Source organism: Hyposmocoma kahamanoa, unplaced genomic scaffold (assembly GCF_003589595.1).
Source record: "Hyposmocoma kahamanoa isolate Upper Pololo Valley unplaced genomic scaffold, ASM358959v1 76, whole genome shotgun sequence".
Lineage (NCBI taxonomy): Eukaryota > Metazoa > Arthropoda > Insecta > Lepidoptera > Cosmopterigidae > Hyposmocoma > Hyposmocoma kahamanoa.
In genome coordinates, this window is record NW_020653900.1 from 11,352,642 (window position 1) to 11,379,053 (window position 26,412).

Below are 26,412 nucleotides of genomic sequence, written 5' to 3' on the forward strand. Positions count from 1 at the left end.
AAAGAATGAATTTATTTTTAAAATCTTAACACGATATTTTACTTAGAAGATAGTGTTTATCTTACTTTATGGTGATATTCTGTTGATCAATCGAATACGTCTCTAGTTCGACGTGTCCCGCACGCACGTCAGCCGGTTGATTGACGTTAGGCAAATTGTGTGTATGTACGGTTTTGTGGAAGTGAATTTATCCTTTGTAACTCCACAGGAGCCGGTCGAAATGCTGACTAAATTTGAAACTAAGTCAGCCAGGGTCAAAGGGATATCCTTTCATGCTAAGCGACCATGGATTTTGGCTAGTTTGCACAATGGCGTGATTCAACTGTGGGATTACCGTATGTGCACTTTATTGGAGAAATTTGATGAACACGATGGTCCTGTACGTGGCATTTGCTTCCACTGCCAACAACCCCTCTTCGTGTCGGGTGGCGATGACTATAAGATTAAGGCAAGATTGTTTTTCCTATTTTCATAACACTTGTTGGTAGTTACAATGTCGTCATGTTTTCCACGTATTCTCTTCATCGCAGTTATAAAAGGCTAACAATTGATTGAAAGACCATTTATTGTATGTTTAGTAGTACATATTCACAATATATTTTGTTTATCACGGATTTTTTTGTTATACTTACTGGAAGTGTCCTTTCTGTTATTTAATTTGCAATCAGAAATTATATACATAATGTACAATGGGCGTAACAATAGCTTTAAGTGTTAGTTTGTGCTGTATATGTCAACATTTATTCAAAATCAATATATACCGAGTGTTTTTTAAATGTGGGCAAATCCAAAACCATAGACGATATGAGGAAACTTTCTTAGGAACCATTAAGTCTTTTTTGTGAAATTAATTTTGGCATAGTCAATTTCATGGTCAAGTGTAACTTCTCTATAAAAATGAATAAATTTGATAAAAATTCTTTTTAGCGGTGATCGAGTCCGTGTCAATGAAGGCATCATATCATGTATGGGACGAACAAAATCGGAACAGCAGAAGGTTGTCAAATCCTGTTAATTTTTTTTACTAATTTTATTGGTGCTAATAGACTCAGTTTCTTATAAGGATATTTTTATTGTACTGGGCAGAAAAATAATTGGACAGAGGAAGTTAGTCAAATTTAATAAAAAAAATCATACAAAATGTACAACATTTTATTAAATTTGACCAGCTTCTGCTGTCCTGATCCTTTTCTTCCAATACAATAAAAACATTATTATAAGAAACTGAGTCTACTAGCATTAAAAAGTATTAGTAAATTTTATTGATTTTGTATAAAAAATTATTAAATTTGACAAACATCTGCTGTCTCAATTTTTTTCATCCTATACAATGAAATGATCCCTTCATGAAACTGAGTCAATCAGCAAAAAAAACTGATTAATTTTATTCACTTTTTTGGACAACTCACGCTTGACCAAAAATTGACTATGTCAAAATTCTTTTCCCTAAAAAAGACTTAAAAGAAAAGAAAATATGTAACTGATTGCAATAAAACTTGGCAAATAGACGTAACAAACACAGTGAAAATGGGCAACTAGTGGTCAGCTTTTTTTATAAAAAAAGTAATTATAAAAAAAAAGTTTAATTTTTTCTCTTTTGAGAATTATTGTTAAATGAACTTGAAAATGTTCATTAAAAAGATAAAATATTTATTAAAATATTTAAATTACCAATTATATAAAATTTTGGAATGTACCTTTCATTTAAATATTCATTCATATAATGTCCCATATAATTATGTACATATTTTAAGTATTAGTTCTACATTACGATGTTTTAGTTATGGCACTCACTAATACAACAAACAGCATCAATCTGTATTGACATACCATTGATAGTTGTGATCAAAAGGTCCGGCCAACTATGAGAACAGTGCTCCATTTGAAGGTCATTTTATAAAGCGAACTACGAACGTAGTTGTATGATTGCGGTTAGACTCATTTAGAACAAATTGGTTTCATACTAAGTTATTCTGTTCTTTATTTTCATTAACAAAACTAAATTAAACATTCAGGTGTGGAACTACAAGCAACGGCGCTGCCTGTTCACACTGCTGGGCCACTTGGACTACATCCGTACTACATTCTTCCACCATGAGTACCCTTGGATTTTGAGTGCGTCTGATGATCAGGTAAATTATTAAACAATTAACTCTCCGAAATGCCTCTACTTGAGGCAAATACCACAAAAACAACAAAGAAATAGGTTCTTTAAAATAAGACCGAGGCACCACTTCGCAATATTAAACAAACCTACCATATTTCATTACAAATAAAGTCATGTGTAAGAAGTCTGAAGGTAATACACAGATTCTCTAACACCATACAGATTCCCCAATGCTGCAACATTCTTATATGCAGACTTTTGCAAATATGCTGCCCATTGTATGACCATGATTATCATAAAAAATAAATTGCATATCTTTCTGTTTAACAGACAATAAGAATATGGAATTGGCAATCCCGCCAATGCATCAGCGTGCTCACCGGGCACAATCATTACGTAATGTGTGCCCAGTTCCATCCAACTGAAGATCTGCTGGTCTCCGCTTCACTCGACCAATCTGTCCGTGTTTGGGACTTCTCTGGGTTAAGAAAGAAGAGTGTGGCACCTGGACCTACAGGCTTAGCGGAACATCTAAGAAACCCACAAGCCACAGACTTATTTGGACAGGTAACTGTGTATTCATAACAATATTTAGTTACATCGTTTTATTATGAATTAATGAATAACATTTTTGTTGTTAGGAAAAAACTGTAAGTAACCCTTGCGAATGTCGAAGTATGTGTCGTAAATGCGTTTTTAAATGTATCTGCACGGTAAAAATTGTTGAGGTTAGTTTTATCTTTTTTTACAGCACCCACGGTTCTTTGTAGTAAAGGTTTTATTGATTATATTATGGGCTTATTGATCTAAGTGATAGTATGCTTTAGGTATTTGATTCAAATAGATGATAGGAGTAGTCCAGTCTTCCCTTATTTTCATTTCATGTAGTCCTCTATTCCATATTCTTTATTTAATGTAGGATTGGTATTTCATTCGTTATTTCATTTTTCTGCGTTAAAATTACAAGGGATGGTTTTAATAATGATAAGCTACACATTATTCATTATATCTATTTCTGTTATACACATGAAGATATTTTGTTTTTTGAATACATTTCCTTATAAGGACGGACTATAATAATAATATGAAGAAGCGAATTTCGTGATGTGTTTTTTCCTTTCCAATTTATTTGATTTTTGGTGGTAGCAATGTATTTATGTTGCTTTTATAGATAACCGTGAATTTTATAGTTTTTGTTTATGTCTTTTGCATGTTTTAGTGGTAAATAAATGGTCATGATTGTGGTCAAATTGACGCGATTATATTTTGCAATTTCCATTACAAAATTTTGTTATACACACGTTTTTCATGTGAGAGACTTTCACATTAAGCACATCCACTTAATTTACGAACAGTCACAATTATGTACGACTCATATGAGCAATTCCGGTGACTATCGCAAAAATACGATGCATACGCCGAGCGCAATGTTTTCTAGCGTGCTAAGCGTGTTTTCGCCTAGCCTAAAATCGCGTCAGTTTTTGTAGTTGTATAATAATAGTTGGTCACCAGTGGTGGGTGTTTTGGGAGCAGTTTTGGAAACGAACTTTTCAAAACAAATTGTGGCTATTACGCCTTTTCTATCGACTCTCCTTTGGCAAAAGTTCCGTAGAATTTATAGAATGACCCATTAGCGCAGTAGTGGTGTAACCCACTTAATTTAAAAAAAAATATTTCTGTAAACGATACTAAAGTACATGATTATTTAATATTTGGATGCTATTTTCATGTATAAAAAAATAATAATCAAATGTTTTTTATACATGAAAATAGCATCTAAATATAAAGTAATTATATACTTTCATAGCATTAAAGTAACACTCTACAAAAAAAAAACATATGTGAGTTACACCAGTTTTGCTCTGATAGCCTCAATTATGATCTGGGCATTGATTTACATGGTTTTGGGTAAAATTCGCAATATTCTACTTTTTGTAAGGAATTACTTGGACTTGGTATTAAGTATCTGTCACATTGTTATTATGGTATCAAGTCTCAGTACGAATCGGGCTCTTATCTGCTTTTGGGAAGACAGGGATCCATATGGATAATGTTTCATTGATCCAGTATGAACTTATAATTTTAATAATGACTACACTTGCTGATGTTCCGTGCCAGTTTAGTAATACCGAATTATTGTTATTGTTGTCACAGGCTGACGCGGTGGTGAAGCATGTGCTGGAAGGTCACGACCGCGGAGTCAACTGGGCGTCGTTCCATCCCACGCTACCGCTTGTCGTTTCCGCTGCCGACGATCGCCAAGTCAAGCTGTGGAGAATGAACGATGCTAAGGTGGCATATTAATTTTAAATATCCTCTATGTGATATTCTGTAGTTGCAGGCCAAGTCAAGTAAACAAAAGAAAAAAAGCCCAAGTTAAGTAACTATGTGGTGATAATAGAACCTAAATAAAATAAGGCTCTACAATTACGCTTTCATACAATTGCAATAAAACTGCATTTAAGTACTTACATATTACCACAATCGAGTTGAACTGATCAATGTGTCAACCAATTAACCGCACGGCGTTAAAATCGTATACAGAGCGTCAATCGCGCAACAGTCTTCGTTTGTTCGATTGAAGGCGCGGTTGTCAATTATGCAGTACTATATAATAATAACTTGTAAAAATTACTGCAGCAAAGTGTAAAAACAGGATTTTGTATCATATTTTCACTAAACAAATACATTATGTTATCATAGTTATCATTTAAAAGGTTATTTTGTGCAGTTGTATAGTATTTAATTTATATGGACATAGTTCACACACTAGAACCAACCCACAAAATGTCACTTTCGAGATAAATAGACTTTTGTAAAAACAGTGTGAAGAAATAAATAGGTAAGTTATTTGAGACAAACAACGTGAGTTATGTGTAGCGTTGAGAATGATATAGGGAAACTATTATATTATATAGCAACGTCCTCAAGATATTTTTTCTTAAATAATAGTGTTGTAAGCAATTCATGGCCGAATTTCGCCGAGTTACTCAGATTTCTTGGAAAAAATATTGATTGTTTTATTGATGAACATATTTATTTACACTAAATTCTCGTAATTTACCATTTATGAATATTATAAAATTAAAATCAAAGGAATTAGATACAGTTCATCGGAATGTGGGACAATTTTACGAAAATAAGAGGAATTGCTAGAGAATTGCAAGGAATTCTGTAAATGAATTGCTTTTAACTGAATTGCATGATTTGGCCTTTTAGGCCCCCTGAACAAGAATAAGTATGAACCGAAAAATAATCTAAACAATCACAAACTCTTGAAATTTTGAATCGATTTCTCGTGAAAATAGTATAATGTGATTACCTATATGATTAGTCCACATCCCTATTCGCGTTACGATGACAAGTGTCAAATTTGGCCTCTTATTTGGTGACGACTTTAAATGTTATTATTTCTTTGCAGGCATGGGAAGTAGATACGTGCCGTGGCCACTACAATAACGTATCCTGCGTTTTGTTCCAAGCCAAGCACGAGCTCATTCTTTCCAATAGCGAGGACAAATCGATCCGCGTCTGGGACATGACTAAGCGAACCTGCCTTCACACTTACAGAAGGGAACATGAGAGGTCAGTCCCATATCTTTCTACTTAAGTTTTGTTTACAGTGTCCCTCCTTATCAACATCTTGGTTATACGTGAAGGGCGATATTACCTGTGCAAGCAAGCCCGTACAGGGACCTTATTCGGTCTGGTCCTGACCCCAGATCAGCCAATTTACACAGACTTCTTCCGGTGCTCAAAAGGCTAGTGCCTTCGGTGAGCGACCACATTATCCTAAAAGGTACCGGAGCTGTTGGCACGCTCGCTAATTCTGGCATTTTAATTTGACAAGTTAACAACGATATTCCTTGTAAAGATAAAAATTTGACTCATCCTGTCGGCATAGCTAATTAAAAACATGAATGATTACTTTGACAATTTAGCATGCTTATCTTTTATTACCTTTTGTGAAGAAAAGTCATATACTAGAAAGTTTTTTGGAGGAAGAAGCGTCAGACAGTCTACTTTGTGGTACTTGCCCATCGCCGAACGGTAATAACGTGTTAACTACTTGACTATTTCAGATATTGGGTACTAGCGTCCCACCCAACTCTTAACCTGTTCGCCGCTGGGCATGACGCTGGGATGATACTATTCAAGCTGCAGCGCGAAAGGCCTGCCTATGCCGTGCATAATAACATCCTCTTCTATATCAAAGACAGGTATGTTAGGATTCTCTAGTTTAGTATATGTTTAGTAAACAAAAGATTTTTTTTATAATGTTATGTTTGATCCTGCCGAAATATCCGTGGACTTCGATTCTCCTTCTTCGTATAACGTTATTCCGTCCGATTCGTGGATGTACGGGGACATGAATAAATACGTCATTGCGGGGTGTTTCCGTGCACGACATCATCACTTACGAAACTATTCGTCTGATATGACATTACAACAGTGAAATTTGAACTCGGTCTATGTGAATTACATTTTTTTCACTAACATTACGTCCATTTATATTGTATATGTTGAGTGTGTGCATTATTATTATTAATTTATATTTATTAATGCAGTCTGTAATATTAGGATGTTAAGAATACGGACAAGAATTTTTAATGCTTTCCTTGGTTACTTAACTTGTTAACAGAATAAGATATTTTAGTGGTATTATCAGTAGTAGTAGAGCACCTTGTGAAATTGTTCGTCCAAGGAAGTACTGCCACTTTACACCTATTTTTGCCGCCAAGCCGTAATGTGACCAGTATTGCGTTCCGGTTTCAAGGGTAAGGGTGCTGGTGCAATTACAGGCATATGGGACGTGTCAATTCGCCTCTAGCTCCTCAGGTGTTGCGGTTTAATGCTCTGAGTGGCACTGTAACTTATATATAAATATTAGAGAACGTCACATACGTTGCTCTGATCCCAAAGTAAGTAGCTAAAGTACTTGTGTTATGCAAGTAGGAAATAACGACGGTAAGGCAGACCCGAGAAAATATAAAAAAGTTAGTTTTCTACTCTGACCCGGTTTGGGATCGAACCCGGAACCTCAGGGATGGTGACACCTTGAAAACCGGTGTGCTAGCCAAATAGGTCGTCATGGGTTATGGGTAGGCGATTACCACCAGGCGACGACTTGCTCGTACCGTCGTTTAATCGGATAATTATATAAAAAAAATCGAGCTTCTTTACATATTAAAAAGAAAAAAAAAAACAAATATTTTATTTCTGAAATTATTTTCCTTTCAGACAACTCCGTAAATTGGATATGCAGACCAATCGCGATTCCCCCGTGATGCCGATTAAGGGAGGCGGTCGTCACCAACCTTATAGGTAATTTGTATGACATTCTAATTTATAACCGACTTTAAAAAAGGAGGAGGTTCTCAACTGTATTTTTCTTTGTTTTGTTTTTGTGTGTATGTTACTTGATTACTCCGGCATTTGTGAACTGATTTTATCATTCTTTTTTTTTCTTGGAAAGAGTATATCTGCTCTTTGACCTCGGTATCCCATTTAAAGTTAACTACTGGGTATGTATGTATGTGTACAGCATGTCCCTGAACCACGCGGAATGGTGTGTCTTGGTGAACTGGCGCGTGGGCGACAACAGCTCGTACGAGCTGTACGCGGCTCCACGCGACGGCGCCGATGCGCCCGCGGCGGAACCTGCACGCGGGGCCGCCACCACTGCCATTTGGGTGGCCCGGAACCGGTTCGCGGCGTTGGAGAAGAACAATCAGGTTAACGAACCTGCTTATATTCATAAATCTCAGTATCTTAAAAAACCAGTAAAGATTATGGGGAGGATCTGATAAGCCCTGTAATACATTCATGAAGTCTGTCTAACGAAAGATGAGAACTGGAAAAACGCGGGTATGGTATCACAGGTGTAGAAGGAAAAAATAGTTTTCGTACAAGTATAATGGGAATAAAATTATTTAACGAATTTATCTGCTAATCATGTATGTGTTCATAATTTAGGCACGTTAGAACCAACCGAGTGAAGGTGTTGGCGGAGACCGATACCCGAAGGCTCTGTAATGACAAAATTTAGAAAAGAATAAAGAGTACCTAAAATATTAAATGGCCAATTCTCTACAAGTTTATTTGCATTCCCTACTTCGGTAATTCTATAAAGATATATATGTATCATATAAAAAATAAACACATTTGTTGTATTTTTATATATATTCATCATAATCGAAATTAGACTCTAAAAAATTAACCTCAAATGATGTATCGGAACAACAGTTTTCACTTTTTTGTGTTCTTACTATTATTTCTTTCATGTCCTTAGTAATTCTTTTCCGTTCTCTAACAGCGTCCATATGAAAAGTATCCAAATCGTAAACTGTGGGCATGCAAGGTCTTTTCTTTCTTTCGGAGTACTCCGCATTCCCTATAAATAAATGTATTAGTATTAAATAAAATTACTGTCTTATATATGTGAATTAAAATTACTGAAATAAAATTAATTACTATCTGTTGCAAAGACTAGCAAACACAAATTTACAAATTTCATGGAAATGGTCTAAATTATTACGTCGTACTAACCAATTAATTCGGAAATTCACGCAAATATTCTTGAGTTTTCTTGAAAACGATTCGTCACTGCACTTGTTTCTCTCTTTAAATCCACCAATCATAGTAAAAAGAAACTTTCGTCTATCGCTTTTCATACTCTTCGTCATATTATTAATAAGAAAATCTAACTTCCAAACAGTCTTATAAATATTGGGGTTGTCAGCTAGATTTAAACAAAATAATCGCAGTCTCATCCATCGAGCATATAACCAGAAATAGAGACGAAATAAGTGCCACACATTCCTGGTAACTCATCAGTGATACATCACTTATAAATATCAACTCCCGTTTGCATTGAAATATAGACAGCGTCAACAACTGACCTGTGTGTACGTCTCCGTATATTTCAAAAATATTCTGTATTTATTGATAAAGATAATATCTCTAACAATGGCGTGCTGTTCCATTCGGTGGTGTGGGGAAAAACAGAAAAACATCTAATTACAAAACAAACGGAATCAAATTTCATTGGAAATTAAATATTAAATATGCAATTGTAATGATTGTTGATATGGCAGAATAGTTTTCAAATAAATTAAATGACATTTCATCACTATTTCTGGTTATATACTCGATGTTGTCATCTTTCGCTAGCCAGACTATAACATATTATCCATGACATTTTGTATAAATAGAAAGAAAGAAAAATTATTTGTTTCATATTTTATGTTGATGGTTGCATGTTAGTAGAGCGTGGGCACAAATTTATAGAGCGAATCTGAGGAATAGTAGATAGTATTTGTTTCTAGATCAGATTAGAAATGTCTTTATAAAAGACTAGGTTAAACGTACCCGAGACTAGGTTAAACGTACCCGTTCAGGGCGTGTATAAAGAGTCGACCGATAGGAATGAAAAAGGCGAAAGGAATTTGCGAAATTTTGGCATGTGTTCATGATCTCTGCTTACCCAAATGGGAGACATGCGTGATAGTGTGTATGTATTTTATTTTGTATTTGTTACACTCTCTATTATTGTTAAGTTCATTTTGACATCTTGTTGTTTGTAAGAGACCTAGGAATAAAGGCGCCTGTTGTACCTGTCTATTAAATTTTGGGGTAATCTATCACAAAGTCGAAAATTTTTTGTCCGAATTAACGTTTGTTCGAATTTTCATTACACCGCAAAACCGAATTATAACGGAGCAGATGTTGCTTCAGGATATGTTGGATGTTTATCGCAAAGACACGATTAGGTTCGGTTAGGTTTAGGTTAAGTTTAAAAGAAAAAACATTTTCCTCTCAAAATTACTTTCGAGGTTATGAAATTTCTATGAAACGTTATTTCTGGATAATGCTATTTCGGACTACTGATGGGTAACCAAATTTTGGTTATATTTAGTTCTTGTGTATAATAATAAGTTTAACACGATTCAAAACGAAACTTCTTTATAAGAGTTTTGGAAGTAAAATAACCCAAGTACCTTAAAATTAACTAAACGATATTTCACTTTTTCAACAGCTGGTTATAAAGAACTTAAAGAACGAGGTATCAAAGAAGATATCCACCCCAACATGCGAAGAGATCATGTACGCAGGCACTGGAATGTTGTTGTTACGAGAACCGGACTGCATTCAGTTGCTGGACGTGCAGCAGAAAAGGACTGTTGCTAGCGTAAGTGTCTTTACAATATCTTGTATTTGTGCAATATAGTGTAAGCGATTTTGCAATTTAGCGTAAGTAGTTTTACAATCTATTGTATGTGTTTTTGCAATTTAGTGTAAGTGATATTGCAATTTAACAACTTCCTTGTCCAATGAATCATATATGACTCATGAGAATATTTTGAAATAAGACCATGAATAATATGCGACTCATCTCTCCATGCAACTTCAAGCACCTTTTTCTCTATGAACGTGATACAATATCTGTTTCATTAGTATCTGAAAATTGGCAAAACACTTGAGCTCTAACCAAGAAGCAAAAACTATGGCATCTTTTTTGTACCGTGTAATATTGATTTTTGAAGTAGAATGTATTTAAAAAACCACTTTGTAGAAACTCAGTAGACTTAAGGTGGTCTATAATTGCCTTGTGTGGGGACAGGGAAGTTGTAAGTGCAATTTAATGCAACCTCTGTCGTGACGAAAGGAATGACGACCTTCGTGGTCGAGAGGCTTGCACACCGACTTTCATGGTGGTCCCGGGTTCGATCCCGGCTGGGTCAATATTGAAAAACTAACGTTTCTATATTGTCTCGGGTCTGGGTGTTTGTGGTACCGTCGTAGTTACCGATTTTCATCACACAAGTTTAGTGCTTTTAGTTACTTTCTTTGCGATCAGAACAGCGTATGTGTTGTAGTCTAATTTTTTTTTTGAAATAATAAATTTTTTGTGAAATATTTTTTTTTTTCATTAGAAAATACACTTAGCATAGTCGGTGAATATAAAATTCGTGTAAGACTGTGCTTTTTGTATTTGCTTATAATAATTAAGCATATAATTAAGTCGTGTTATTTCGTGCTCATACATGCTAATATTAATTATTTTTATTTATTAAGGTTAAAGTCAGCAAATGCCGCTACGCAATCTGGAACTCGGACATGTCCCTTGTAGCTCTGCTAGGAAAGCACACAGTGACGCTATGTACGAAAAAGCTTGAACAACTATGTACGATCACTGAGGGAGCGAGGGTGAAGAGTGGTGCCTTTGACGATAGCACGCCACAACCCGTGTTTATATACACTACGGCTAACCATATCAAATACTGTTGCCGGGATGGGTAAGTGTCGCTTTGTATAAGGTTACTTGGTTATTTAGGACACGGTGTGCACTCCATTTTGAGCTGCAATTTTGAGCACAGTGTAAATTACGTTAAGTACGATTTTAAACAAAGTTTTTTTATTTCTTACTGCATGTCTTTTGGTGTAGCCAAGTCAACATTTCTTAGTATGTAAGTTTTACTAAATAGTTAAAAACCCAAATTTATTTCGTAAATTTTAAATTCAATTTTTCTTAGTTTTTACAAAACGTTTAGTTTAAATATACACAGCTTATTCCGTTCTTGGATAATAAATGTCCATTACAATCTCAAACCATCTCAATAAAATCAAAACGTATGTAAAAAAATTTCATTTGGAATATGGCTATAATGTAATAATTTACGACGGTGTCAATAAACGACTGCCGTTGCTAGCTGTTCCTACTGGAACGTGGCGACAACTTATCGGTTCACGGTAGCCGCCTTGTCGTTTGTACGACAGAATCGTTTGATGCACAGCAGTCGCCTCTATGTTCTTTTCGAAGTTAATAGTTTGTGAAATGGAAATGGATGAAGATGAAATTTTGAGAATGTGTTACTTTTTAAAAAAGCGGAAGAGGAAGCAAGCACTTGCAGACAACGATAATTAAAACGCGAGGACAATAGTAGCTGCGATTATCTGTCGTCACATTTTTATCGTGACGTTTTATTTATCGTCCGACGATTGTCGTTCTAGCGCTTCCCATTGTCGTGACAATCTGTCGTCGTAACGTCAAAAAAGTCGTGAACGACAGTTAATCATGTTACAAACAAACAAACAAACAAACAGTTGTATACTATATGTGAGCAACTTCATTTAAATATACGAGACACGACACTTTAAACTGCACGACTATCTGTTATCACGACATGATGGAAACGCACCCTAAAAGACAAGAGTGAATGACGAGAGTGAACGACGAAAGAAAATGATGAGAGTGAAGGAGATGAATGAGTGAGTGTCAGAGAACAGTGTGAACACAAAGTGACAGATTTTTTAAGAGAATTTCCCGTGAATACAATTCAGAATTAAAATCTAAGATGGCATGGCTAATTACGAAGGACGAAACATTTTATTACATTTTTATGATGAATTGGATTAACGTTCGTTTTTGTACAAGTTGTGCCTTTCAAGTATTTTACCAAGAATATAAAAAAAAATGGGAAAAGTTGGTTTTCAATTGCACGTTGCTATATTGAGCTTGTACTGTCCGCTTAGGGACTACGGCATAATCCGCACCTTGGACGTACCCGTGTACGCTGTGAAGGTGCTGGCCAGCGAGAGTGGTGCGAGGGTGGTCTGTCTCGACCGCGAGTGCCGGCCCAAGGTGCTCAACATCGACCCCACGGAGTACAGGTACTTTTTAGTTGGACTATATATGATGAAAAAACATTTTATAAAATTTGATCAACTTCTGCTGTTCCAATTGTTTCTTCCGATACAATGAAATCATCCTAACAAGAAAGTAAGTCGATCAGCATTAAAAAAATTGTCAATATTATTTATTTGTATGGACTACTCACGCTTGGCCAAATAATATTGTCTGTGTCAAATTTGTTTTCACAAATAAAGCCTAATAGTTCCAAAGATGGTTTCTTTGTATCTGGTTTTGGATTTTCGCATACTGTCCCAGTTAATTATAACTTTTTTATAAAAAAAAAAACTGACCTCAAAAGTTCATGGAGTTACATCTATTTGCCAAGTTTTATTGAAATGGGTTATCGATTCATCCCTTAGTTTGCCATCCTCAGAGGTGGAATATTTTCTGGGACCAATATACCCTTTCCAACAAAAAAAGAATCAACAAAATCGGTTTTCAAATAATCTCGCAATAATCGCGTAACATACACATACAAAAAAGACGAATTGAGAACCCCTCCTTTTTTAAGTCGGTTAAAAATCTACCACATTGTATATTTTATATAGGCTTTTCTCGTTATTTTTAAAATTGAACTTCAATATTTTACTACTTGGGCTAAATCTAAAATATAAAAATGCTGTTGACTGTCTTTTAATCTTTTTTTTTTATAAGCTCGCTTTGTCCCACTGTTGGACACAGGCATTATCCCTCTTTTCCAATTGCTCTCGATCTTGGGCAACGTCTGGCCAGACGTTGGCTTTTTAACGAAAAAGGAGTCCAAGTCATCCCGCCGTCGTCCACTGGGTCTACCGCGTCTCCTTTTTCAGTCGTGGGGCTTCCACTCTGTGGTTATCCTGGCCCACAACTCTCTCGGCATGCGGCAGACGTGACCAGCCCAGTTCCACAGGCTTTTAATCTAGTTTAAATTACTTTTTTTAGGTTCAAATTGGCTCTGGTGACGCGTCAGTACGATCAGGTGCTGCACATGGTGCGGACTGCCAAACTTGTTGGACAGAGCATCATCGCCTATCTGCAGGAGAAAGGTATGGGATTCTCACATCACATTCTCACCATGCACCTTGCGAATCATAAGCTAATAATTTTGAACATTTTTGTGATATAACGCACACACACTCAATATACCGCACTAGGGAAACCCAGTGTCGCGGGTGCTATGGACACACAAATTACACCCAAACTCACGAGATAAATAAATGTAGGCCATACAAATATTTCTCCCGGCCCGGGAATCGAACCTGGGTAACCGTTCGCATGGATATCGGTTGAATGTTATATATACCAAATTGTATGGTTATAAGTTTAAATTTTTAATAGCAGAATTTTGAAACCATTTAGATGCTGGAAAGGTAAAACATTTAACGTGCATTTGGAAAATATCACCAGAGAGCGATTTAAAGATTTTATAATAAGCGGTTAAATAAGACTGTAATTACTAGCTGCTTGCAAGCGGGCAACGTTTTTGCGCAATGAACCGTCATTTTATTCCATTACCAAAAAAGACCGACTATAGAACGGTTGCTTTAGATACAGGCATACACATGCAGGTTCAAGTCCTGTCAGATCGGAGGACTTTTTCTTTATGTTCGTCTTTGTATTAAAAATTATAAGAAAAAACTAATTAAATACATTCCCGTCCAGGTTACCCGGAAGTGGCTTTGCATTTCGTAAAGGATGCTCGCACTCGTCTGTCTCTGGCGCTGCAGTGTGGCAACATCGACGTGGCGCTTGAAGCGGCCAAGAGCCTCGACGAAACTGACGCCTGGGACAAGCTGGCCAAGGCCGCTTTGGCCACCGGAAACCACCAGGTATTGCTATACCAGTTGTCCAAATATGGATGTCATCGACGACGATTTAATACATAGTAAATGTAAATAAGCTTTCCCTATCGCAAATGGACGGTTATGTGGAATAGAGAAATGAAAGCTGAACCCGTTTCATTCTATAAATCCATATTATCCAAAATCTTCTTTTAAGTGTTCATTAATACTTGAAGTTTCGTTATAACTGATACGAAAGATGGAGAAAAAGTTACACGACCCTTTTGGTAATTTTTATACGTTTGCTAATGATTACATCTGATATTAGGGCTTCTACCAAGTTCACTACCTCATCTTTCTTCGCATCAATTATAATAGAAATAGTTTGGGAAACTCAAAAAATAGATCGAATGAATTTTCCTAGTGTTTCGATATTTGTTATAATAATTATAACGAACTAGTGTAGTAATTTCACAAAAATAATTGAATATCATGGTAGTAAAACATCGTGATATAGAATAAACTTAAAAAGTACAATTATTTTAAGCGACATATCTAGTTGGCGATGGTAGCTGTAAAGGTACCTCTCTGAGTGAAGAAATAAATATCTCACACATGGCGCTACCGCAAAAAAGTAGTTAAAAACCAAAAACAAAGAAAAGAAAAGATCTGCGACAAGCACTTAGAAAAATTCGTAAGGCCTGCTGGTTCCATCGAGTATATAATAACCAGTAATAATATATATAACCAGAAATAGAGACGAAGTGTCATTTAATTTGTTTGAAAACTATTCTGCCATATAATTACGATGACAGCTGCGGTCCGATTGGCCAGCCCGAATTCGAAACAATTGACGGGTGTCGTAAATTATTCACTTCAGATCGACCAGTTTAACTTAAGCTTTGCTATAATAGACGAAAATTGAAAAATTGCGTATTTAATTATCAATGAAATATGATTCCGTTTGTTTTGTAATTAGATGATTTGCTGTTTTTCCCACACCACCAAATGGAACAGCCCCACATTGTTAGAGATATTATCTTTATTACAATAAATACAGAATATTTTTTTAATATACGTACACACAGGTCAGTTGTTGGCCTTTACTATTTCAGCTTTTTAATTTGTGATTTCAGTTCAAACGAGAGTTGCTATTTAAAAGTGATGTAAAGCCCATTTGCTTAATGAGTTGCCAGGGATGGATGGCCCTTATTTCGTCTCTATTTCTGGTTATATACTCTATGGAGCCAGCAGACCTTACGAATTTTTATACGTGCTTGTCGCAGATCTTTTCTTTTCTTTGTCATCCATGTGTGAGATATTTATTTCTTCACTCAGAGAGGTACCTTTACAGCTACTATCGCCAACTAGAGATGTCGCTTTAATAATGAATGCGATGACTGAAAGTGCAATATGAGTCATTATCACCATTGACCCATTTGTACGCCCCACTGCTGGGCATGGGTCGCGGGCATGCTGTTTGGGTGGGGACTTTTTCCGGGGCTTGTGAACTGAACTTTCTCGGACATGCAGGTTTCACCACGAAGTTTTCCTTCACTGAAAAGCTTCTGGTAAGTTTCAAATGAAATAAATACCAAGAAACTCAAAAGTGCGAGTCCGCATTCGAACCCACGGTCTCTGGTTGGGAGGCGCTACGTCAAATCATTAGCGCATTTACGCACTGCATGCCATTCGCATTCGTTCCGAATACGAGTCTATTCTATACAAATCTAGAAAACTCGGACCTATTTCGGATGTCGCTTGTGCACTAAATCCCATTCGAATCCGAGAAATTACGAATATCGCGTGTACACCTAGAGATAAAATGATCCCTGTGACATTTCGGACCGTAATTTCTCGGATCCGGAACTCTTACTACCACGGCAATACGTGTATAAAAAAAAATACTTTTATTTCGGACAACAAGTTCCATATTCTGTTAGTAATAATAATAATAGAAAAAGAGCTTATAAACTAGTGTTAGTAAATATTTGTACATCATCAATTGGTTAAATCACCCTCCTTACGAAGCATTGCCACATGGGAGAGTTGATCCTACCAGCTACAGTTTGTAGGATGCTGTTGGGGCTGTCCCACACCCCGCGCATCAGGGATGCTGTCTTTTTTCGGAGGATGGCAGCAAAACCATCCGTCTCATATTCTGTAAACATCCCCGACGCACTGCAAAAACGAGGCAGCCCCAACATCATCCTAAAAATATTATTATATTGTACACGTAGGGTTTCCAGCGGCCGTTTGGTTTAATTGTCCCATAGGCTCCCGGTGTAGAAATTTTGACAATATGCTTTAAAAAGCGTTATTTTTACTTCCTCTGTGCACCGGGAAAACCTACGGATCAACATATTACCTCTTACCGCTAGAGCCCTACGCTCTCTTTCAATGTCGGCATTGTCTTTAAGGTCGTCGGTAACATAATGACCAAGGTATTTAAAAGAAGTTACTAGAAGTTAGTGTATAAAAATATAATTTTATTTTTTGCGCAGATAGTAGAGATGTGTTACCAACGCACGAAGAACTTCGATAAACTGTCGTTCCTGTATCTCATAACTGGTAACCTGGAGAAGCTGCGCAAGATGATGAAGATCGCTGAAATTCGCAAGGACGTGTCCTCTCAGTTCCAAGGAGCTTTGCTACTCGGCGACATCAAGGAGAGGATACGGTTGTTGAAGAATGCTGGCCAGGTTAGCGTGACTACAAAATATTACTACGGATTAACAATATCCTAACATGTAGCAGTAGAGCTCCTTGTGAAAAATTCTCTTTCAAGTGTACGTTGCGCAAGCATCGTTTTGAAAATGTTCTTGATCAAAAAATTTTATTGAAAAGTTTTTTGTGCTAATCGTCTCAGTTTCGTGAATGGATCATTTCATTGCACGGACCGAAAAAAATTGGGCAGTCGAAGTTGGTCAAAATTCATAAAATATTTTTCATACAAAATGAGTAAAATTGACTAATTGTTTTTTAATGCTAATAGACTCGGTTTCCTATAAGAATGATTTCATTTTATGGGAAGAAAAAATCGGGAATGCGGAAATGGTCAAATTTAATAAAAAGTTTGTTTATGGTACAATAAACAAACTATATGGCACAAATTACAGAAAACAGATTAACAGCATTTTTACAACAATGAAAAGTAGAATAACGATAAATCTGCATTCCAATTAGAACTGTACACAGCATTCTAGAATAAGAAATATTGCGATTTTGTGAAAATAAAGAATAATTAAAAATTAAGAAGAAAATGTTTTAAGTTACTTACAATACAATAATATCATGATCATTAGAAGATCCAATTAGATTATACGCAGAAACATTATTATTAGTTAAAACTTGAGTAACAAATAACTGTAGTCGACGGACAGAACGAGTTGACACCCTTAAACAGATTCTGTCTAGCAATGTGTCACCTAATAGACCATTAACTATTTTGTTCAGCATACACATATCACTCTTGATTGTACGACTCTCCAGGGTTAATAAATTAAACTCATTAAATCGATTCTCATAGCCTGACAATTTACGCCTTAACCCAAGCCTACTGCAAAGCATTCTTAAAAACCAACGTTGAATATAGACTCAATGTTATCAGTGTGAATTTTGTATATGGGAAGCCGATGCCGACGAGCAGTACTTAGTTACGCTGTGCACTAGCGCAGTGTACAGCATGATCCACGATTGTCTACTTTTAAATGGTTTTGTGGTACGAAAGAGAATCCTAACATTTTATTGGCTTTGTTGATAACATAATCGTAATGTTATCTAAATGACAAGGAGGAGTCAAAACATACACCCAAGCCCCTAACAACACACACACAATCTATCGTCGTTCCGAAACTATATTTATTATTTATGTTATATTTATTTTGTTCCATATAAATTAACTATAACATTATGGCTTTTGTTTTTTTTCCTGTTTGGTCCAACGGTTGACTGATAGAGAACTACATTAAGTCCGCAATTTGTACTTTATTGTATTATGTAAATAAGTTTAAATATGTGAATAACTGTCAGTAAATATTTTGTTCCAGCTCTCTCTAGCGTACCTAACGGCAATAAACCACAAGCAAGTGGAAGAAGCTGAGCAGCTCCGTTCAGCGCTCGAAGCGGCGAACCTTCCCGTACCCGAGGCCAATCCGAACGCGGTGTTTCTGCGCCCGCCCCTGCCTGTCGTCAAGGCTCAGCCTAATTGGCCCCTGCTTGCCGTTTCCAAGTACGTTCTATATTCTTCACATACAGGGTGGAAAAAATCAATGGGCCAGGAAGATGACCATTTTACTTAAAGGGAACATTCTTTCATTTTTCTTTTATTGACTAAGAGTTCTGAGTGGCACTGGAACTGTTAAGGACAAACGTGTCGCGTACCACCAGGTCCACGACTTCGTCCCGCCACTTGGTACAATAAAAAAAATGTTAAACTGTTACATTTTTCAATTTTAAGCCGTTTCTGCTTTGTCACAAAATCTTAAAAAAATAAATTTTCTTTAATTTCGTGATTTTCCATTAGATGTTGAATAGGGCTGTAAAAAGCCGATGTTAATTAAATTGCTACTTTATGTCTAATTCTTATTTGTTCCGCCGTTACGAGTAGCTTACGATACGTTTAATCAATTAGTTCTAAAAAGCTACCACGCCCAATGGTTTGGGCAGTGGTAGCCCTAATGGTTTGGGCTACCACGGCTTCCGGGCTCATCCTCAACCTCCGAGCTTTTCGGAATTTATGTGCGAAATTTAATTAGTAATTTATTATGAGTTTTTCAGTGAGAGAAAACATCGTGATGAAACCTCGAAGAACATTTACAATCCTCGGAAAACTTGTAAAGTGGCGGACTACGGACTAAACCCTCGCCTGAGAGGAGACCCGTGCCCAGCAGTGGGATGTGTAAATGGGTTGATAATGATGATCTGGTATAATATAGTATAAAGTATAATACATAACATAAAATTATGTACATATAGAATACAGGTTTTGGTTTGTATTTGGTAACGAGCTGTTGTTACATGTGACTCGTGTCTCGTGGCCAGGAGCTTCTTCGAGGTGGCGGGCGGCGCGCGCGCAGGCGCGGCGGCGGGCGGCGTGGCGGCGGCCGCGGCCGACATCGACGCCGAGCCGCTGGACGCCGGCGGCGCCTGGGGGGACGACGACGACGTCCTCGCCAAGGCAGACAAGGTCCACATCTTACACTCAGATTCGCTTGCTGAAAGGTTCAATTTCGAACTTCACTTGTCACGCGGTGCTTGAAACAGAAGTCAATACAAAATAGCCAATAATGTTTAGGTATCACGCTCTCGTCCTGGAGGTCATGGGTTCGATTCTATACTACTACTATTTCAGTTTTCTAATTTGTGATTTCAGCGCAAATGAGAGTTGATATTTAAAAGTGATATAAGGCCCATATGCCTGATGAGTCGCCAGGAATGGATGGCCCTTATTTGGTCTCTCTTTCTACTCGATGAATGCTAATTAAAGATACTGGCGAACTGGACTAACTAAATTAAAATAAATAACATTCATTATTATATCGTAAATAGGAGGACATTGGCGATGGCGACGCACAGGAAGACGCGTGCGACGACGGCGGATGGGACGTGGGCGACGAAGATCTCGAGCTGCCGGAAGAACTGGCACCTGTATCTGGTAAATAAATTTCTTTCTTTCTTCTTTCTTTCTAAATATACCTATTTAAGACAAGTTTAAAGAAAATGTATAAATCCAATATTTCGATCGCAATTAATTGTAGGTACGGTTCCTACCATACCTACAATTAATTGCGATCGAAAGATTGGCATCAGGCTTTCTCAGATGGTTTCCAACTATTGGTATTATACAATAATTCTTGTGAAACATAAATGAGTACAAATAGTTGAAAAGTTTCTATTTTTTACGACATACGGCCTTACGAATGAGTAGTAGAGTGTAACCAACTAATTTGACGATAATAAGCGTGATTAATTAGTTTATCTATGATATAAACAGATTTTAAATTCGGAAATTTCTTCCGAGCTAAAAAATATGTTCTTTTTGCTTAATCATCAAAAGTCTCGTTCGAATGTTAGAATTTTTTTATTTAAACATTTTACGATTTTCAGGCAAAGATTTCTTACGTGAGTTCGATTTTTTAATACTTTCATTACATATGTAAAAGAAAAATCATAAGTAGGTTCCATAATATTATTCAGTTTAAACATCGATCATATAACCAGAAACAGAGACGAAATAAGGGCGATCCATCCCTGGCAACTCATCAGGCAAATGGGCCTTTAAATATCAACTCTCGTTTGCGCTGAAATCACAAATTATAAAGCTGAAATGGTACAGCGCCAACAACTGACCTGTGTGTACGTCTCCGTATATTTCATAAATATTCTATATTTATTGTAATAAAGATAATATCTCTAACAATCGGATTGTTTCATTCGGTAGTGTGGGACTACAGCAAAACATCTAATTATAAAACAAACGGAATCACGTTTAATTTTTTTAATTTTCGTCCATTATAGCAAAGCTCAAGTTAAACTGGTCGATTTGAAGTGAAACAATTGACTACACCCGTTAATTGTTTCGAGTTTGGGCTGGCCAATCGGAGAGCAGTTGTCATCGTAATGATTTGACAGAATAATTTTCAAACAAATTAAATGACATTTCGTGTCTATTTCTGGTTATATTCTCGATGAGTTTAAATTATCAGTATCAGTAATCTTCCAAACATAATAATAACATATTTTTCTATCCAACAGCGGACATTGACGCGGAAGAAACGGCGGACTATTTCGTGGCTCCCACTCGTGGTACCAGCGTGGCTTTGTCGAGCAAGCTCAAGACTGCACACGACCACGTAGCCACGGGGCAGTTCGAGGTCGCCCTCAGGTCAATAAATATTTTCATATGTGCATCATATCGATGTCTGAATGAATGAATTCATGATACGTGTCCTTATCTACTGACCTGAGAGATAGGGAGTTCTGGTCTCCCCGGTAATACAGCGGGCGTCCTGACCTAGCCCTCCGCCAGCGATATGCCTTCACGGGCGTCTCTGGTGGATCCGGACTTGAGTGTGGATTAGCCGGGGTTTGTGGTTAGGTTAGAGGAGATTTGGTAATAGACATTATAGTCAATGGCTTAGTGGTGGGAACCATTAATGGAAAGTGATCGTGCCAACAGCTCCGGTACTTATCTGGAAAATAGGGAGGGTGCTGTACGTGCACCCGGGGCAGCTCACACAAGGCACTATTTTGAGAACCGTATGAAGTCTGTGCAAACGGGCTGACCTGGCTGAGAAGATTGCCGTGCTTGCGCAGGCTATAGTACCCTTGTCGTATACCCTAAGGATCGGTAGGGAGGATCACTGTAATCAAAACTAATGTAGAAAGGAACGGGCTGTTCATAATTCGAGGTTTTTGCATGATTTTCAAAGATTTTTATGACCTTGTATACACAGTTGTACTTTTGATATGAAAAGCCTTTAAAATCAGACATAAACCGACCCGTCGTACGTAAAGTACCGTATGTCAAGTTTACAACGGGAACGTTTTAAAGTTCTCCGTTTTATACCACAAATCTCGTTACTAACATAGAGTGATCATATAACAGATCATCATAGATCATCTAACCGATATCTAGGTTTTTATAATACTCTACTATCTATGTGAGTGTGAGCTTTGCCCAATAAAATTGAGAAATGCTAAAGTCACGTGTTATGCTTATTTGAGTGAATTCAGAACTTTAAAAGACTCCCCTGTAAACTTGGCAATTTCGACATATGGTATTTTCGTAGGAGTGGTCGAAACATACGAGTACCATGATAGAAGTTTAGACCGCAACGTAAAAAAAGATCATCGTAACGAAAGAGATCGGTCAGCGTAAACATATCACGTTAAACCGACTGCTCAGTTCTATGCGATTTTTTAAAAGACATTACCTGATCTCAAATTAGGTACAGGCCTACCGCTTAGGGGTGAGGCCAGACGAGCGTTAATTTTATGGGTTATGAGTTGTGTTTTTTAAGTTGCACGGGTTGCGCTCGGCCGAAATTCGGTTGGAGCGCCAGACGAACGTATTTTATTCAGTTGCTTTTAAGCGTTTATACGGGGTGTTTGTGTTGTACTAGTGTAATGGATCCATTAAAAATAGTATGAATTTAAAAAGCGTTAGAAGACGATGTTAGCAAAAGAAGCTGGTTACATGCACTCAATACGAAACGATTAAAATGTGGGCAGTTTCATATATTATATACAAGTTTATGTGAACATTCAGATCAATTTGTTGACTACTACCATATGGCAATAAATGTTAATCAAGAATTATTAAACCTAGTAAAACCTTCTATTACTAAGTCAGATACATATATGAGACACACCATCAGTCCAGAGGAAAGAATGATAATAACAATCAAGTAAGTTGTTCAAACCGTACTTTTATATGAAACCGAACTCAGCCCAAACTATGCAACTCAAACTACGCGACTCACAAATTACACTCGTCTGGCCTCACACTAACTAAGTTGGTTCCTGAGGTGGGTGCGAGGTACTGGAGGAGTGACAGTTTACGTAACAGTAATGTCGTGCTGCACCCGGGATAATTTCAACAAGATTTTTCTGACGATATTCAATAGCAAGTTGATTGAAAAAAGTGCCTACCAAATTAATCAATTGTTGTTATGTCAGACGATAATAAAATAGAAACTATTTCATTTATTATAGTACAAAGATCGAACACTTAGAATTCCTTCGATCTTTAATAATTGTAACTAACTAGTGGAGTAGTTTCACAAAAAATAATTGAATATCAATTCAATACAAAATTATTTCATTGATAATTAAAATGAATAGACAAGCCATTTATTTTTTGTTGTTATATACTTGTTATATATCGTCAGAAATAAATGAATCATAAAAAAATATGTACATCGTGATAGTAAAAAAATCACAATATTTAATAAAATAAATATCATATATATTAACTACGTGTGTATGTAGACCTGTGTAGAGCTAGTTTATTTTTTTTTAATATTTACGGATATATAGGGTCATGCCATTGTGATTGAAAATAAAAGATTATTATTTAACAAATAACTTTGGACCAGTTATACCATTGAATTATACCATTAATGATATAAGTGGTACTAACCTGTCCCTATTTATACCTGTAATGGCATAAGGTGGCACTAGTTTATCCCATTATTAGTATTGGAAACATAATAATTAGTTTAGTACCTAGGTTAGTATCACTTTTATTATTAACGGTTATAATTCAACGGTATAACTCGTTCCCAATATTAGTAGTAAATAAAATTTGTTTGCAGATTGCTAAACGAGCAAGTGGGCATAGTGAACTTCGAGCCGTATCTGGATACTCTGCTGGCCATGTACGCGCGTGCTCGCATGAGTTTCGGTGCTCTGCCGAATGTGCCGCCGCTACACGCGCATCTGCACCGCAACTGGAAGGAGGCCAGCGGGAAGGACCTGCTGCCCATTGTCAGTGAGTACCTCATCGATCCTCTTCGACTTGCAAACCGGCCAACAGATAGACCGATCTGTCCGAGACTGTACAGTGCCTTGAACGTTGACGCAAACGTTGAAACACGTCACTCAAATCAGATTTTAGTGGATGGATCTGTTCGTGGTCAAAGTGAAGATAGTATGTCAAGGCAGTAACCTTAATATCGGAAGTAACCTTAATTTCCACGCCCATACCACCAGACAAACGTCAGCCTACTGAATGCAGACTACTTCAGTTAGTTTGCAAAAAAATTTTGCATATGATTTAACTATTTAGTTAATGAATTAATGCTTATGTACGTATAGCTGACAACAAACATTTAATGATAATTTTTAAATTGCAGCTGCAAAACTAAACGACCTGGTCGCGCAACTACAGCAATGCTATCAAATGACGACGGCCGGCAAGTTCACAGAGGCCATCGAGCGTTTACAACGCATCGCTCAGAGCGTGCCTTTGCTACACGTTGACACAAAACCTGAGCTTAGTGAGGCGCAGCAGTTGTTGACAATCTGTAGAGAATATTTGCTTGGCTTGCAGATGGAAACTGCTAGAAAAGGTTACATATTAATTTAGTAATTTAATAACAATTGTTTTGTTTATTAAATGCATGGCTAGCTCTTTGCTGGGCGCCATTTTTAAAATCTAAAGAGAGACTGCAATAGAAATGTGGGTTTTGAGCGCTTACGCTTGCAGCAGGCTCACTGTTGTATGAGCAATTGTCTATTCTGACAGCTGTCCTAACCAGATTATTATTAGCAAACTGGTGAGTTCAATACAGTCCATTCCTATACCCTAAACTGGCGCCCAACAAGGGACTAGGCCCGACGTAGTGACAGTTAATATAAATTTTGCCATTTGTATTTCAGATACCGGTACGTACCTTTATAATGACGTCACACACAATTTTTTGATTTGCTTTTTTACCAGTTAACAAAATAAAAACCATCTTTACAGAAATATCATTTTTCACCATGTTGTTGATTTCATAGGAATGCCGAAAAATACCCTTGACGAGCAAAAACGCACATGCGAAATGGCAGCATACTTCACACATTGCAAACTTCAACCTGTTCATCAAATATTGACCCTACGCACGGCACTGAATATGTTCTTCAAGCTTAAGAACTTCCGCACCGCTGCTTCGTTCGCTAGAAGATTACTGGAGCTAGGGCCGAGGCCTGAGGTTGCGCAACAGGCGAGGAAGATACTACAGGTAACATTGGCCATATTCATATATTACAATTCCCATGTACTACAGTACTATAGTACAGGTTAATAAGCTTAAAATCCATCGAGTATATAACCAGAAATAGAGATGAAATGTCATTTAATTTGTTTAAAAACTATTCTGCCAAATCATTAAGTACTGTGACAATTGCGCTCCGATTGGCCAGCCCGAATTCGAAACAATTGACGGGTGTCGTCAATTGTTTCACTTCAAATCGACCTTGAGCTTTGCTGTAATAGACGAACATTGCAAAATTACATGTTAAAATTTTGTAATTAGATGTTTTTCTGTTTTTCCCACACCACCGAATGGAACAGCCTCCATTGTTGGAGATATTTTTACAATAAACACAGAATGTTTTTGGAATATGCGGAATAGACGTACACACAGGTCAGCTGTTGGCGTTGTACCGTTTCAGTTTTTTAATTTGTGATTTCAGCGCAAACGAGAGTTTATATTTAAAGGTAATATAAGGCCCATTTACCTGATGAGTTGCCAGAGTTGATGGCCCTTATTTCGTCTCTATTTCTGGTTATATACTCGATGTTAAAATCATAGTAGGTACATACATACATGTGATACCCTGTAAGAGCATTTAAGCTTTTAAGACGCCCTACGATACCTGACTCCCTAACCATCTATTTGGTTCGATCCAATCGAATCTCTCTGTTGACAAATCCTTGCTGGGTCTGAATAATTTCACATATTATGTGTATTTTGACGTACACGGGGCTTTCCATAGTTGTGTTGTGGTAAAATCGATGTTTCTGTATTTGTAATTTTATTACGTCTAAACAGGCCTGCGAGAAAACACCCACAGACGAGCACCAACTATTATACGACGAGCACAATCCATTCAACATTTGCGGTATTAGCTACAAGCCAATCTACAGGGGCAAGCCCGAAGAAAAGTGCTCATTGTGCATGGCATCATTCCTACCAGAACACAAAGGAAAACTTTGCACAGTTTGTGGCGTAGCCGAAATCGGAAAGGATGTGTTAGGACTTCGAATTTGCCCATTACAATTCCAGAGATAAACGTCTATTTATAAATTGATTGTATTTTTCATTATATTGATTATGATTTTATTATTATTGTGT

At 36.9% G+C, this 26,412-nt stretch overlaps 1 protein-coding gene across 5 annotated transcripts; it reads left to right on the plus strand.

Annotated features, from left to right (window-relative positions):
* The first annotated feature begins 120 nt into the window (after positions 1-120).
* LOC113232413 (coatomer subunit alpha) lies at positions 121-26,389 on the plus strand. Of its 5 annotated transcripts, XM_026467121.1 has the most exons (25): positions 121-448; positions 2,016-2,132; positions 2,438-2,674; positions 2,749-2,835; positions 4,262-4,399; positions 5,529-5,692; positions 6,190-6,327; positions 7,349-7,432; positions 7,653-7,842; positions 10,146-10,298; positions 11,186-11,406; positions 12,644-12,781; positions 13,725-13,828; positions 14,445-14,611; positions 17,068-17,265; positions 18,613-18,794; positions 19,607-19,751; positions 20,114-20,219; positions 20,672-20,686; positions 21,320-21,449; positions 23,884-24,059; positions 24,424-24,639; positions 24,950-24,955; positions 25,073-25,296; positions 26,110-26,389. In XM_026467121.1, the coding sequence occupies exons 1-25, from the start codon at positions 164-166 to the stop codon at positions 26,347-26,349; spliced, it is 3,861 nt and encodes a 1,286-aa protein (XP_026322906.1). In that variant the 5' UTR covers positions 121-163; the 3' UTR covers positions 26,350-26,389. The 5 variants fall into 5 exon arrangements, with proteins under 5 accessions (XP_026322906.1, XP_026322908.1, XP_026322909.1 ...); XM_026467123.1 differs by lacking the exon at positions 20,672-20,686 and having other exon boundaries at positions 26,110-26,388; XM_026467124.1 differs by lacking the exon at positions 2,749-2,835 and having other exon boundaries at positions 26,110-26,387.
* Positions 26,390-26,412: the final 23 nt, after the last annotated feature.